Source organism: Dermacentor silvarum, chromosome 9, assembly GCF_013339745.2.
Source record: "Dermacentor silvarum isolate Dsil-2018 chromosome 9, BIME_Dsil_1.4, whole genome shotgun sequence".
Taxonomy (NCBI): Eukaryota; Metazoa; Arthropoda; class Arachnida; order Ixodida; family Ixodidae; genus Dermacentor; species Dermacentor silvarum.
In genome coordinates this window covers 88751931-88768888 of record NC_051162.1, presented here as the reverse complement: position 1 = coordinate 88768888, position 16958 = coordinate 88751931, and the positions used below count along the sequence as shown (strand labels likewise).

At 43.9% G+C, this 16958-nt stretch overlaps 1 protein-coding gene across 7 annotated transcripts in view; it reads right to left on the bottom strand.

The window, feature by feature from the left end:
• The window catches only part of LOC119465371 (inositol 1,4,5-triphosphate receptor associated 2-like), a 347709-nt gene that overhangs the window by 200144 nt on the left and 130607 nt on the right, over positions 1–16958 (bottom strand). For all 7 annotated transcript variants that reach the window (XM_049656273.1, XM_049656274.1, XM_049656278.1 and 4 more), the window contains 5 exons: positions 14277–14611; positions 12169–12335; positions 7708–7910; positions 3108–3183; positions 856–1014 (listed from right to left, as the gene is read on the bottom strand). In XM_049656273.1, coding sequence (XP_049512230.1) covers positions 856–1014; positions 3108–3183; positions 7708–7910; positions 12169–12335; positions 14277–14570 — 899 coding nt within the window. In that variant the 5' untranslated portion in view covers positions 14571–14611. The remainder of the gene's footprint in view (positions 1–855; positions 1015–3107; positions 3184–7707; positions 7911–12168; positions 12336–14276; positions 14612–16958) is intronic.

The window sequence follows — 16958 nt, the reverse complement described above, 5'->3', positions numbered from 1 at the left end:
GTATTTTTATAAACCGCTTGACAGACCATTTGTAAAATTGTAGAACAAGCCCAAATTTGTAAACTTCACAGAACATTCTAACAACTTGGCAGGTATGAATAATGTAAACAGTTAATTTTTTTACCAAGGACTCCGAGAAGCCTTTGTTTTATTTTACTTAGAAAACAAAAATACTGACGGCAGACACATAGTCTTCAAACTATGCACACCGGTTCATGCGCCCTCCAGTGTACCAATGGCACATAGGCAAAACGTCGCCACAGAGAAGCACGAGAACCTGCTACGTGCCATCACTGCATGTGATCGCATCATGTAGGAACATAAGGAAAGAAGACGCAACCTTCGACGGATAACAGTGGACTCTCAATCGCTGAGAACTAACGCTAGCTTAGCTCTTTACTTGTCCGGCACAGGCTTGCCCAGAGTAAGATCATTATTTTTTTAAGCAAGTTGCCTAAACTGTTCGTTACAATCTTGATATTCGAAGTAAATTTTTCTAACTAAATTAATTAAATTCTGTGGTTTTACGTGCCAAAACCACCATCTGATTACAAGGTACGCCATAGTGGAGAGACTGCAGACCGATTTTGACCACCTGGCGTTCATTGATGTGCAGCTAAATGTAAGTACACGAATGTTGCTGCCTTTCGCCCCCATCGAAGCGCAGCCATTGCAACTAGGGTTGAACCCGTGACTTCCGAGTTGAGCAGCACAATGCCTTAGCCACTAAGCTCTCGTTTGCTTCTCAAGTTCGACTGAGGAATTTCACTATTCGAAAATTATTATTATCCACAGACATCCAGCCACATTTGCCCGCTCGGTTCGGTGAAGCAATGACGAGACGCTTGCACACACCTTCGCACCCGCTCGAGCAGGTCCTTGTTCGAGGCTGTGAGTGCCTGGTTGGCCTCTTCAACCTGCGACCACTGGCGGAAGGCATCCTCCTTCTCCTTGATCAGCCGCTGCACAGTGTGCTGGAACTGGCACCGCTCAGCCTCCATCTGTGCCGCATCCCTGGATCAACAGAGCAAAAAAAGGGTCACATAATCAATACAGATTAACGTGCAAAATCAGGCTATCTGGTAGCCAAGCTTCAGTACAACAAACACGAACTTAGCTAATGATTGGATATAATGAATTATCGGATATACAAGTAAATCTTAAACATATTTTTTGATGCTATTAGTGTGTGACGAATATATGCAATAATGAAGATCAGATATGTCAATAAAACGTCAATTTTGACCGCCGAGAATTCAATTTCACCATGTTTTTATCTTCAGAATCACAAAAAGTGAACCGCGGCAGAACGGATTTGGAATTTTCTATCCTTCAGAGTTTTGTCATGTTTAAAGAATGTGGGCTCCATGCGAGAGTCAGATATAAGAACATCAACTATTACATGTCTAGCATAGTTGAAAGTAGCCTATCCAGCCACTTCAAAATTATGCCAGGCGTAAAAAAATTTCAAAAACAATGGAAAAAAGCAAACCCACTACATGACACACTGATGTTGTGAGCAAAGAACCAGTCGTCTATCCTCCAACTCACTTTACTAAAGAACTTGACATGCATATACCAGACATTTCGAGCAAGTGCGCTTCGCGGCAGTGAGTGTCACTTAGGCAGCGCTCTGCTAGAGACGAAAGTCATTTAAAATTGATGCAGCGTGGATTGGCAGAACAGCTCGGTCTATTATGTATTTGTTAACTCAGGCAAAATTCGCAAAATAAGAACATGATCAATCACCACGAGCAAGAACAAGACAGCATTGCATCTAACATCCAAGCGGCGCACCACATATTCAAAAGTACTGAGTACAGAGATTCATCGGCATTTACAAGATGACTTGTTGGCAGAGAAGGTAAGGCGTTTTTCAGTTTAAAGGGCTCGGGGACGCCTGTAACATTTGAAGTCACCAATAAGATGGTTTTCAGAACAAGTGTCGACCCTGACTTAAATATTAGTTTAGTTTTGAGGCACTGCTACCTAGTCTACACACTGCGACGCAGCAAAGTGAGTTGGAGGAATGGACAGCGAGTGTCACTATGCCATTCCGTACGACAGCCTGCGAATGACACTAAATGCAAAGCGCATAACTTTTACGACAAGAATATTAAAACGTGGAGCACAGATCCAATCAGGAATGCAATACATTTTAAATTACAATTACTTTCGTCACTACTTTTGCTGTTGACGCACTATCTTAGTGTGCACAATTGTGCACACAGCACTTAAAGGAGACTGCAACAAAAAGCATTTTCATGTCTGATGCAGCTCAGTTAAAACGAAATTTGACAACCTTCATTACTCAGCTTCTGGCACACAAGAAAAAACATTTACGCAGAATCTCCTCAGGGAGTTATCTGAATGATGCATAAGCATTTCGTAGTGACGACGTGGTGTTGAGTGCTCACACTCAAGAACATGATCCTTCAAGAACATGATCCTTCGATCTGAGCAAAATGCTGTTGAGTGCTCCCATTCAACACTGCTGGCAATCCTAGCACTGCTCAGCAGCTGTGGTCGTCTTGGCGCCATTACGGTAAATGCGATAGCGCTGCAGTGACACGAACTGCTGCGGAAGGCAGCGCAATGTGAACTGATCAGGCAAGCAAACTACTGCAGGTGGCAGTGCCACGTGTGCTGATGTTCCAATCTGAAGCCACGGTGGCTCCACAGTTCTGGCTTAAGTGGGCCTTACTAAAGATGTGCCTAGTATGTGCCTGAATGCACACATCACATAGTCACAGAGACATGCTCATGCCACTGCTCGCGCGATTGTCGTCTTCTTCCACAGCTGGCGAAATTGAAAGCGATCGTCTTATTAGAAGGACAGATGAACACTTGGACACCTTTCTCTTTGGGTAACCATAGAAATGCTTAGGCATTTAAAGACGCCAGCACAGAAAGCGCAAGACGTTCAGTAGTTTTGCGCTCACGGAAGACAGATCACCATGTGGCAATACATCCCGTTTCCTACAACGTAACTTTTAATCAAAATGCTTCGCCAATTAAAAGATCCTGCCACTGAAAGAAAATATGCAAGACACTGACGAACAGCCATAGTGGCAACCTGGACACAAGTAGAGTTTCGTTCGACTCACAGGAAGCTGAAGTCGCCTGCGATGCCTTCTTTGCTTCCACAGCTGAACATGGACACCTCCAGGGATGCGAGGATTTCTAGGAGGATGCACGACACAAAGCTCTCATGAAATCGCTGCATGTCTACGCACCAAAGTGAAAGCCATACATTGGCAAAAATTACCAACAGTTTCAGCCTACATTGCATGCTAGCATGCTTACTTGAGGATAATCAGGAATTCTGCTTTGCCCGAGGGCTCGGCAAAGTGTCGGAAATTGATACGCGACTACAGCACTGCATCACAATTGACACAAGGATGAGTGAATTATTATAAAAAGTGAGCAATAAAAAAATACTGAAAAGCCTTGTGCATAGACAACTGTTGCTTCTCTACTGATAGTTTCTGGCTTATTTTAAAGGTAGAAAAATTTCAAGGTGGAACCATGCTGCAAGTAGTTTATATAGAATCTTACAAGGCTTGAATATTCCACCCACTATCACACAGGCTTAGCCAATGCTATCACGTGAAAAATTTCACGATTGAAAAGCATTTCATGCACAAGCATAAAAAAAATGCTACCCTGCAAGGAGATGAATAAGAAGTTCCACTTATAAGCAGATATGGGCATGTTGCTTTCAGAGTTGCAAGAGCTCACTATAGTCGAGAAAGAAGCATAATATTAGGACACGAAAAACCCGTACAGTACTTGTTCTCCGAGCTTCTATTCCATCCATAGAGCACTCCTTTTAAAGTTTAAATATGCATTACTAACGTGCTCAAAACTGCGCCTATTAAGGTTTCACAAGTGGTCTGCAAAATTCTTCGGTCACATTTTTTTAGTTAATGGTACTTCAGCTCCTTCAATAAAATATTTTTATAAAGAAGCAATTTGATGTTTATTTTTACATTCATAAGTTGTTTGACAAGGTCAAAAACGTCATGGTGGTCGGGACTAAACCATCTACATTAAGAATTCTCTCTGGAAACAAAAACAACAAAGAAGCTGTCATCGTTATTGCTTTGAGCGACTGACTGTGATAGACAAAGTGACCAACCGTGACTCGAATGCGACAGTGAGAGATCGTGACCGACAGTGACTGACTGCAAAAGATGGTGACTGATTGCCACAGATGGTGACAGATGATAGAGAGTGGTCAACTGTCACAGACTGACAGTGACCGAGTGACTGTGACAGTGACTAACAGACAATTTGATTGGGTTTAACGTTAGCAGGTTCTAATGCTGCAAAACCGAAAACAAAGCTTCCATTACCCATTTTGTTTCGGCTTTGCTTTAAATATATTTATAGTCTTCTGATAAGTTGCAACACCTTGTTTAGCAGACAGAACAGTAACCAGAGTTTAACATTCGATTGTTGCGAAATATTCGGTAAACTTCGAACATTCGAAAATACAGAATAGTTCCTTTTCGAATATGAATACAAAGAGTGTGTAGTATTGTATTTTCCCGCGTATAACCCGCACCCCCAATTACAACAGCCAGGAAGGAAAAAAAAATATGCGCGCCTATAACCCGCGGAAATAACTGCACGTAACAACGCTCAAATATTTGCAAAAACAATCCATCCACGGATGCACGACTCGTCCACGTAGTATCGTCGGCCAACGGCTCTGTTCCACCCTCTTCGGCGATGCTGATAAAGCTTGGACTCACACACGACGGATAGCGAACGAATCAATCACGGGACATCTGATGTGAATCAAATTGCTTAGCAGGCGCAGCTAGCATTCACGCGACAGCGGATGACAGTGTGGCTGGAGCAGCCCTCGCATGGGCAACGGCAATTTCTCTCTCCGCCGTATCGCGAAGCGCTTCGTGTGGACCGAGGGAGCGCCGCGGGAACGGGTGACGTACGAGTTCGCCGGCGCCCCGTGCACTATTTGCAAAATGTCGACCCGTAAAGAGGAGGAGAATAGATGACCATGAAGGAGTGAACAAGGGAGCTTCAACACGCAGTGGTGGGCAGAAGGTGGGAATCCCTAGGAGATAACGAAACTAAATGGCGGTGAACTTTACCTCGAGGTGTGGCTACACGGCCCCTGCTGTGTAACCACACTGCCAAGTAAAATTCGCGTATAACCCACACCCCAACTTTACTGTTAACGTTTTTGAATTTTTGATGCGGGTTATACGCACGACAATACGGTATTCAATGCGTATTCGTAATTTTTTACCACCCCTATTCACGATGCATTCACCCTCCTGTGTACCGTAACCAAAATTTTTTTAGGGCTTTAAGGGTTTAAACTTTCATTTGGCACAAAAAAGTGCCAAGGTGAAACTGCCCCATCAGTACTCCTTTATGTCCCAACTACCACCAACACAAATGTTAATGCACACACACACACACACGCACTCATGCATAGCCTTCACCCAGAACACCATATACGCATGCATTCAGTCATTGAGCCGAAGTATCATTACAAATGCACGAACAGTGCAATTACAACAGGTGAAAAAAATCAGCGTGGAGGTCAGCGTGACAGCCAGTGCAAGAGTGTGACGGTCACGCCGCACGTGACACATTTAGTGCAGCAGTCAGTGTAGCGGCTAGTGCGGAAATGCAGAAGCCAAAACCGAGAGGTGAAAGTGAAAAAAGCGAAAAGGCGGGCACTACAGTGACAAGTTAGAAATTTTAGTAGACCTGCAGGCGACGCTAACGCCAGAGAGGCACTTACTATCGGCGGGGCACGCAGTCGCGCTGACTGTCACCGAGACGACCACCAGGGGAGATGCCGGTCAGAAAGACACGACAGTTACTGAGCAAGCCACAGTGCATGCCTTGTACATTTCCAAAAATTCAGCACACATCAGATGCTAGTACTTCAACTGGAAAATTACAAGTCACGAATAATTTCTTGAAACAGAGGGGCATTGGTGACATGACCAAATCACTTGGCAAATTCTTGGAGCAGCATAAAGGCAACACTGGGTGCTCTGTTAGTACACAGACGTATTGCCCTCCCCGGAAAAAGTAGTGACACATGTGGAACTGTTTGCAAACCCAACGCCCTGATGTTGCAACATGCAAATGTTGCCTTTTAGGGCTTATATGCAAGATTTTTCTGTTTAGCTTGAGACTTTACACTGAAAATTATAATGCATCACAAGTTTTAAAATTTTAGTCTAGTTATACGCATAAAGTCTGCCTATATACCAATATAAAAGAAACCTGAGCGAAATTTCAGGAGGAAAATCAATGCCTAGCCACAAAGCAGATTATAACTTGTGCTTGGCTTGGTGTGTCAGTTCATAAACTAACACCGGGCAATTAGTACTTAAAGGATTTCCCCATCAAATTAAGAGCACTGAAATGCACACCCTTTAATAAGATAGAACTCACACTTGCCTTTTCATCGCAAGAAGTTATGCCAACTTTTATCTTAGTTTCAGCTGTTCGTTGCTTGAATATTCTGCACACGCAGACTACAATGCCACTTCAATACTACAAGTGCATCCGAAGAAGGCAAAAGTAAGCACTGCCACTACACACTAGAGGGTGCAACTTCTTTTTACCAGGGAGGGCAAAGAAAAAACAAAAGACTGCTCAGTGAAAACCTAAGCCAGCTGTACGTACTTTGAACAAGAAGGCTCGGCATGTAGTCAACTCCTACTTCATGCATAAACTGCTTGCAACACCATCTCTGGGCCATACGACTACAGTTGGATCTCGTCACAACGAATAGGACTCAACAATTTTGAGGTTCATTAATCAAAATTTGGAGGACGCTTAAGCTTCGCCTTCAAGAGTGGAACGCGATAGCATTCAAAGATCCTTGACTGTTTCTCACACTTCCCAGCAACTGCAGCTTATGTAACGGTAATGTTTACCGGGAAACGCTGGTGGTGAACGCTATGCACGAAGGCGCGCTTTCTGGTAGAAACACAGCCTCTTTCGTGGGCCGGCCTTCTTTTATTGTTAGCACCTTTAATATTTCAGCCTGAGAAGATTTAGCATAAAAGGCATGCGCTGTCGGTGTTTTGTTTCATGACAATTGTTTGTGGGCTGCTACTCTCAAAATTCCGAGGAATGACTTTGTAAAGAATGCAAGACAAAGTGTGAGCAACTTTAGTGGTAAAATATATTTGGAGGGCCTGCGTGGTTGGGGATGATTTTCTCGGCCGCGGGTGGCATTGCCGACGCCGCTCCGGATTTTCTGCGACACAGGGCCCTAAACGAGGGCCTGCGTGGTTGCAGATTATTTTCTCGGCCGTGGGCGGCATTGCCGACGCTGGATTTTCTGCGACACGGGGCCCTAAACGCTATCGCGTTAACATCGATCAGTCTAGGAAAATCCACGAGTTACTGAAAGGGCTGAAAAACTTTTTTTTTAGTGCTGCCGTGAAGGCTTTTTGCTACTGCCTGCCTGTAGCAAAATCAGTATTCGTGGCCTCAGGCCTCTGCTTCTGAAGCTACGTACCATGTGCCACTGCTATGCTAAAGTAAAGCGCAATGTCATTTACGTGACTCCGCTCGGCTCCGAGTTCGTTACAGCTATTGCGTCCTGACTGAGCAGACCTTTGCTTTTTCCCTCGTCTTTTCTCTCAACTGTGTTAGTGCTGAGAAAGAGGCGAAGGAAGGGCCCCCCTCCACTCTCACCTGCCGAGGAGCAGGTAGACGGAGTTGAGCAACCCGATGCACGGCCACCACCCCTTCTAGTGCTACCAGCGCCATCATCACCGCCACCGGTGCAGCGCAGAGGCGTTGAGAATACAGGGCCTCCGCCCCCGCCGGGAGTGGGTAACCCCCCGCCTGACTTACTTGAGTCGAGCAGCACTGACAGCCCGGGTTCCCAGATATCCCTGCACCGGGGTACGCCAAACAAGTAAAGAGTCAGTTAAACACACTGAGATTGTCTTTGTACCGGGTGATCCGAAGGTAACAGAAAAACGTAAAACAATACCTTGAAAAGTACAAATTGTAGCAATGATGCATTTTTGACAGAAACACATGGTATCTTTTTATGAATAAAGTATTTCATTCACAGAAGAGTTACATTTGCAGACAGGTGGCGCTTCGATTGTGCCAACAGTTCATAAAACACCACCTGTTGGTGACAAATGTAACTACTTTGGCACGGAACTTCAAAAGCAAGAACTCAATCATTCGAAAAGTATAGACTGTAGGACAATGTAGTTTTCCCAGAAATGCACGGAAGGACATATAATTATTCTTTAATGAAAAAAACCTAATTGCCAGAATAATTACATTTCGGTTGAGTCCGGTTTCGGTTGAGTTACTTTGGTTGAGTTACTTCGGTTTAGTCCGCAGTCACAATCAATCATCAGTCGAGATAAGCAAGAGACGATTCGAGTATTGGTGGGGAAAAATCCAGGAAGAGACTGATAGAAAAAGTCATTGCAAGCATAGGTGATTGTACAATACTGTATAGTGATAGACGTTTTAAATACTACAGTTAAGATCGAGATCAGATAGGCAAAAGGCTAGATGGCAATAAATGTAATAAAACCTGAATAAATCAAGCAGGACTAGGCGACCATTTCTCTCCGCCCCATTTTGAAGATGATGCTAATAAATATCACCAGCATATGTTTGTACAGTAAAACTGCAGTGCCACATGTTGGTGCAAAATGCAACTATTCTGGCCACAAAGCTTTCTGTTATTGTTATTCCATGTATTTATGACTTCCAGTGAAAAGCACATCGCGTGGGCTAATGTCTATACTTTTTGAATTAATGAATCTTTAGCTTCTGCTACTTTTGGATCACCCTATATATGAAGCACAGTGAATAGCAAATGAAAGATGCAACGCAAAGCCCACTTCAAAGGGACTTCTCGTATATCGAGAGTTGCATAAACAAGTTAAACAGGCATAACCGCCTCAGGCACAGATTAATTTTGTCTGTTCATATTTTAGTGACAGCAAATCTTTTTGTCTTGAATATCACTGAACACTGGTGAGCAACACAACAGGTTGACAATACTAATTTTTTCTGTGAGTTTTTTTATTTGTGTTCGCAAATGTTGACCCTACCTATGCTTTAAAGCACTTGCTGCAAGGTGACACCATTCATTACTGTCAAACAAAAAAAATGAAATAAAATATTTGTATTTGCAACAACAGCGCAAGGAGATGACACGCAAAGGCTGAGAATGCCACAGAACAAGCACTCACTTGTGACTAAGTAAAGGTCATGAGACCCGCTGGCTCACAATGAAAGTTTAAAAGCTTAGTTGCGAGTCGGAGCTTTTCCGGTGGCTTTTTTATCTGTGCTGTTACAAAATTCAGTTATACTACCAACTGGGCCAATTTCTCATCCTATTGCAGTAAACCTCGATATAATGAACAAATATTGGATATATTGAAGGCATTTTCGTGTTGGATGCAACTCTGACATAACAAGGTTCAACTTCCGCTGAAATCTATTGTACTTGAAAAATGCTGCATCACTTTGAAAATTTGCCTAATGCTTATAACCACTGGCAAAAATTGTGAGAAGAACTCATTAGCTGTCGACAAACCATCACACATAATGCAGTACCCACACTACAATTGATTTTGCAAAACAGGTTCAACTGGATGCGTCTTAAGGTGCATGCAAGAATTTTCAAATGCCATTATTTTCATTTGTGCTTCTGACTGAAGAGCGATCTTGGCAAGTGGATGATGTGCCAGAACGTGGTTAAAACATGCAGCTGTGGCTAACCTGCCAATCTCCTGTGAAGTACGCCCTTCGTATATTGCAACGATAATGTATGTAGTTAATGTTGCGTGAAGTCTAACATATTCTGGCATATTTTGCTGACATATTCTTTGTATGCCATGAGCACTGTGACTTGATGCGACGAATACATTTTGCCTTGATGCACCATGTTTTGGTCACGAATGCAGGCCGCATGCTGTGGAAGCTTTGCAATGAGTGCTGCTATAGAAACGAGCCACTCCGCTTGTCTTTCTGATTAGTAGATTCAGAGCTGCCATGTCTTCAGTGACGATTGCTTCGTATGCTACAACTATAACACACGAAGTCACTAGTGTGCCAAATTCTGATACATGACAGTAATGCCATGTAATCATGCCCTATTCCTTGATCACAAACACAAAGTGTGTTGCTCTAGCCTCCAGAGCTTTGCCTGCGATGTATGAAACAGTAAAAAAGGAGATGCTAACTATACCGCATACAAAGTTTGAGGCCAGTTGGAATAGAAAAAAAAGGCTAGTATAAAAACAGAACTTTAATGCCACCACTACCAGAAACTTTTCCCCACTTGGCTGTGAGCTGTGCCTAAGATTACCATAGAAACAAAGTAATCAGTGGCAAGACAATGCAATGAACCACAAGGAGAAGTCACTACAAGAGCCAAGCTGCAAACGGTGACACCGAGGTACCACTTCAGCATCTATTTATATTTCACAAAGTTTGCCCACAGTTTAACAACTTTCCCAACATGAGTGAACAAAGTCAAGTATTATAGACGACAGGCTATCAGCAGGACATTCTTTACAATTTCAAGCTGGGACAGCGCACCAAGGAAAGGAAGAAATAGCCGAGGCAGCCAAAAGAGGGAACACAGCCCTGACTTCCAACAGGTTTATTAGCAGATTGCACGAAATATATAGCTACGAGAAAGCATCAGACAATATCATCAAAACACTTCACAAAATGTCACATCGAGAGAGGACTGCACCATCATTAGTCACAGAACAAGTGCAAATCTTTCATGCACGGTTTCCCTGATCAAGAAATTTTACCTCCTGTGGAGATAGGCACAAAGATGGGGCACTAACACACGTGCTGCTAGCCCTTGCTATGAAATCAGCTTCAATATTCTCACGTAAGTTGTGATTGGTGCTTTTTCAGCACTTCACACCGATCAAAATTCGGGGTACATCCTCAATTGCAGTAGTGAATTCCTACACGTCCCTGAATTGGTATGTGCACCTTATAATAATGTTCTCTTAACCTTTCATTAAGGTAACGACCTGTCTATCCTAAATATCTCTTGCCACAGGAGAGTGATGATGATGAAATAAACTTTAATTTTCGAGACAGTGTCCCGAGCGTTTGAGCTGTGGATCACTCTAGGTGGAAGAGTCCTTCATTCCAGGAATCCTCTGGCCGCGATAGCATCCCGGGCTCTGGCGACAAGACGTCCTTATTCGTCCAGGGCCGGGGTGGAGATCTTGGCCTCCCACGTCTCAGTGAGGAGGTTCACGTCTTCGGACGTTGTATGCTTGGTAACGGCAACTTCGGGGCACCACGGGCACTCGAGTAGTAAATAAGCTAGAGTGTCTGGCACGGCGCAGATCGGGCAGTTGTAGGTGTGTAGTGTCGGATGGATGCGATGCATGAGGATCCCATGGGTGTACGTGTTGCTCTGCAGTCTTCGGAATGAGGTGCTTTCCTCTTTGGTTAGTTTTGGGTGAGGTGGCGGGTACACCCTGCGTCCCAGTCGGTAGTGTTGGAGGATGGCGTTATACGTGGGGGGTATAACGCCCCACAGGAGAGTGGAATTGAATAAACCACCCCAAACAGCACAAGACACAAAACACGTCTTGTGCTTGATAGAACAGACAGTGGTGTGTGGGTGGAGCGAACTGACCGCTTTACAGAGCCAGTGTAGCTTATCCGGCGCAGAAAACACTACTTCCACACTGGCCTTTCGGCCAATCTTTCTTCATCTGTGGAAGACGTTATGCACATATGGTATGACTACTGGTCTCTTTTGATCCTTGTTTCTTTGCTTGGCCTCTGAGTTATTGTCCTTCTTTATCTGCTTTAATACCTTCTCAGCTATAGCAGGCAGTAGTATAGCCGGGTACCCGGAGCCCACAAGCCAATCAACTTGAGCTACAAAACTGCGCTGCATAGCATGACAGGATTTTCTCATGGCTATATATTTCGAGCAATCTGCTAATAAATCTCTTGGAGGTCAGCGCTCTGTTCTTTCTTTTGGTTGCCTCGGCTGTTTCTTTCCTTGGTGTGCTGTACCAGTTTGAAAATGAAATGCCAACTCGCCCAATCCTCCACATTACTAAAATTCTTTGACAAGTTATGCGAAATATTTTTCTGACTGACAAGGACAGAGGAACTCACTCGAGGTGTGCATTTCGCTGGTAGTCGTCGAGCAGGTTTCGAATCACCTTGGAGCCATGGATGTCGACATGCACGTCCCGCTTACCCGAGGTCCCGTTCGTCACCAGGCCCTTGGATTCACTCTCCGCCCACAGCGCAGTGTACACCTGGTTCAGCGACTGCTCGTCCTGCACAAACATTAGACAGCTTTAGTTTAGCATCTTTCGCGTAACAGCGGGATCGAAATGCGCCAAACGCTCAACGACCCATGGCGCTTAGCGTACGCATGCTATTTCTCAGATTTAACGTTACCGTTCTTGCATTCTTTACGCACAACATGGTGGCAGTCCTCGCCACCTGCTTCCAACTGAATTTAGCATTTTTGTAGAATTCACTTCATTCGTAACAAATGACTGTTAACAAATGACTGGCTTTCACTTAGTCTCAGGCCACTTCGACGACAGAGTATTGTGGATAACCTTGAGGAGTTTTCGATATCGCTTGTCGTTTCGAACGTGTCCAAGCTTAACGAGAGAAACCTCCGAGATTCCAGCACCACCCATCGGTGAAATTGGGAGACAGGTGTGACGACAACATATGGCCTCTGAGATCGGAAGATTTCAGAGGCTATGGTAGCTTGTACTGTTTCACCGCTCATTGGAGGACATGAAAAGTACAAATACAACACTCTCCTGGTTTCCATTGTGCTGCCTCTCGCACTTTCCAGACACACACACATAATCATTTATGCGCATCATGTATGAGAAATTCAAAGCGTAACGGAATAGCGTCCCCACTTAAACTATGCTATCACACTATACTGAAACTCACTCTCTGCAAAGTTTGCCTTACAGAATGGTAACGCTATTTTTCTTAACCCCGCTATTATGCTAATGTTAATCTAAAACTGTATTATGCAGAGGAACCCTTAGCTAGGAAGTGGATAAATACCTACTTGAGTTGATGGTCAGAATATGCAGATGATACAAATAACGGCATGAAAAATAGATCGTTGATGAAAGGGGCCTACAAAACCCTTTAAGGTGTAGGATGCGGAATGATAAAAAGCACGACTTCACTTATCTTTTCCAACAAGAGTTTTTGAATGCACTTCATGAGTGAAATTGCTGTTAAAGGCCAACTACAACAAAATTTTATACTGCTTAAAGGGGTCCTGAATCACCACCTTGGCAGACTATTTGAATGCGCTTGAAATAACTCAAGTTGGATGTGGCTACTATCCATCGGTCAAGCTGGCGAAAGACAAGTCCGCACCCCTTAGTATGGTCAGACTGGAGCATTTGAGCATGACCACGCACTCAAGCCCTGTCATACATAAAGCAAACCCTGCACATATGCCCTACAGTTGCATGTAGCTGCAGTTTACTATGGAGTGTAGATACCGCGGCCGCCGCAGAGTGCCGCCTCGAGTCCACTGGTTAAGCGTACTGCCGCTCACGTCGTAGGCATCATAATCGGAAGTAGTGGCGTCAACGTCAACATCCAAAATCAAATTTGAACTGCGCGCCACGGTGACATTTAGAAGGCGGAGCCTTGTGGGCGCGCTCCGCTTGGCCGTAGCCTTAGCAGCGCAAGGCATTAAGGAAGGAGCAGAAGCAACACGAAAGCCGCGTCTGACTGCCAATAACTCTGCTTCTACTGAATGCATTGAAGTACTTTTTGCGGCAAGGTATTCTTGAAAAAGCCTATTTTAACTTCAAATGCCTTTCTCCACTTGCATAAAAAGGTGTTGAGGGCCTCTTTAAAAAGCCTAGTTTCATTTACTGTAGAATAGAGCAGCCTCCATGCGTAATTCGACTCTTGACATACAGTAGGTGCATAGTGAGAAAGCTCACAAATAGACATTTTTGATACTGAAATTTTAAAAAAAAGAAAGATGGAAAACACGATTACCACTCACCAGAAACTGCACACAATGCAGAATGTTGAGACAGCGCAGCTCCACGATATGACCTGTGCGCTTCTTTGATATGATCTCAAAGATCATATCAAAGAAGCGCACAGGGCGTGCCAAGTATCACAATACACACAACTGTGTCGCGTTCCCTGCACTGTGTCAAATTTCGGACCATTAATGAAAAGTGATAACAGCCTCAAGGACCACCCACCTGAGCAGAACACTGGAACCCCTGGCTCTCAATCACAGCCATGAGCTTGTCCAAGGTGACCAGGCCATCCTCGGGTGCGTCGCACAGTTCGACAAGTCTGTGCAGAGCGTCTTTCACAGCGCAGCCAACTGGCTTGTCTGTTTTAACCTCCTCAGTTCCCTCCCCTTCAAACGAGTCCTCAGTCTCTCCTCCGCTCCCATTCTCCGGTGGTGGACTCCGAAGTCCATCTGATGGCAGGATCATGCCCTCGGGTGGCAGCAAATCGGACTCTATCCGTTTGTCTTCGTCACCCATCCGGACATGCGAGCGTCACTGGGCAGGGTCCTAGCCCATGGCTGCAAGAAGAAAGCAGGGACAAACGAGACCCCTTTAGGACAGCCGTTATCAAACTTTGGTCCTCCACAAACAAATCAATGCATGCACAAGCCTGTCAGTGATCCTGCTAGTAAGCTTTTTTGTAGGTGCCAAACGTGTACAGCCAAACACTAAACTAACAGCGCAAAGGCAGAACTTGGACAACGGAAAGAAACAGTGGTGTGATTGTTTTTCACTTCCTTGCCCAAGTCCTATCTTTGTGCTGTTAGTTTATTCAGGTTTAGAGATATAACTTAATGACATCTGGAAGGTTATCAGGCAAACGCACACGCAGCCGTCCTGGTTCATTGGTGTTCCACTAATTCCATGCCACTGGCACTTCACTTACTGGCTTTTTCCTCCTGCACTGTAGGACAAAGTGAACACCAATGTACCTACCTTGTGGCATATCTTTAAGGTCGCGGAAATGGGCAAACGAAAACTGATGCTAGCCCTGGCTATTTTGGCTAAATGGTCATGGGCTAGAATGGAAAACTGGGTAAGTAGAATTCCGTTCATGATGCAGCAGTGCAAGGAACAGACACAGACTGGAACAGAAGGGTCGACATAAGCACTGTGCCATCGTTTTTTTGTTTTTCGTCTGTCCTAAAATAAGTGCTGCTACATCGTTAACCCTTTATTGAAGAGCGTTGCCTACGCGCAATGTAACGAAAAAAAATATTTTTCGCTTCCAGAGTTTTGGTATTAAGTACAAAGTTTCTGACTAAATGTCTTTGGGCAAGCCTGAATGGCTGGCAGCAAGCGTCATTTGTTGGTTTTGAGCAGGAAAACAGGACGAGCAAAAAGAGGTGTGGCACGCGACTCAGAGGAGGCAGACTGACGCAAGATCTCTGGCTGCGGTGGTCACACACCACATGTAATAAAGCAAATGCAATGTACACCTATGGTTCACATATGACTAGAGCTGTCTGTACAAATTCCAAACGAAGCCGTAGGGGTGAAGGTCCCTTCCAGTTTTTTGCCTAGTGTTTCCCGCCCTGTTGATGAAAAAGTTTCCATGAAATAGTTTTTTTTTTCTTTTGTTGATTGCGCTTAAAATCAATGTGTTTGGAAGATTGAGATAGGCAATCAACATTGTTTTTGGGTATTTATATGTGCCAACATTAAAGAATTAAAGGGACATAAATATTACGTCGAGCTTATCGATACAGAAGAAGAAAACCTTTACAAAGCATCGCCACATAAAGAAAAGAAAATTCGTCCAGAAATCTATGGTCGTTTTCTGGGTGTCAATATGTATCACTTTGTTGAGTAGAAAATTGCAGCCGAAGGCTCTATTGCAGCTCCTCAATCTGAACTACCCACACCAAAATGGCCGATTGACGCAGTTTCCATGTGACCTCCCTCTAATCAGTCAGCACTGATATCATGAGAGGAACTATGGTCTATAGCAGGTGGCACCACTCCAACTTTCAATTTCCATCACTTTCTCGCCTACAAAAGCTCTGTTCTCGCTACGAATGACAAGCTTGTTATTACCACATGTTTAGTCTTTCAATCTAGCTTGACTTTAGTGTTGCTTTAAATAGATATCTTCGGCACTGACTAGATTTAACAGCACAAGAGCAAAATGTATGAAAAATTATTCAGTCAACAAATTAATTTGACGGTTCATTACATGAAAGAACAGAGTGATTAGCTAAATAAACATGTACAAATAATAATTATAATCAAGCTAATCAGATAGACTTAATTAGATGGGCCAGCACTGCATTAGCTGTGCAAGTAATTTCCACCTCTTTAAGTGATCTTGCTTAAGAGGCAGCAATGTTTTACCTGCAACTGCGGATATCCTTAAAAAGCTTTAAATTTTTAAAAAACATGGTATGCCCTTTCATCGCTGCCCCAATATGCAGTTGTACACTTACCTGGAAAATGAATGGCAAACCATAGTAACTGAGCAATAATATAAAAAGACAACCACACTATTCCCTATGACAAAATTTTCATCGCACATTACAAATGCACCTAAAACATTTGGCTGGGCTGTCACCACCAGGAAATGAACTAAACGCACACATATCAGAGAAGGCTGAAAAAAATTGTTGGAAGCGTTTTAAAATTTGGAAGTGCTTTAAAATACAGCACAGAAATAATTGTGTTACAAGTCTTACATACAATGGCACTTCTCAAACAGTAGAAAGCGGATTCCCAGAGGTCCTCAAGAGGATTCAAGGGAATTCGCGGTAGCCACTCTACAAATATGCAGTTTATACATCTTTATCCACTTCAACCAAGGTAAATCAAAAAACAAGAAGCAGGGCTAATTTTGAACCGGACTCAGGACCTCTAGTTCTCAAGTGCATT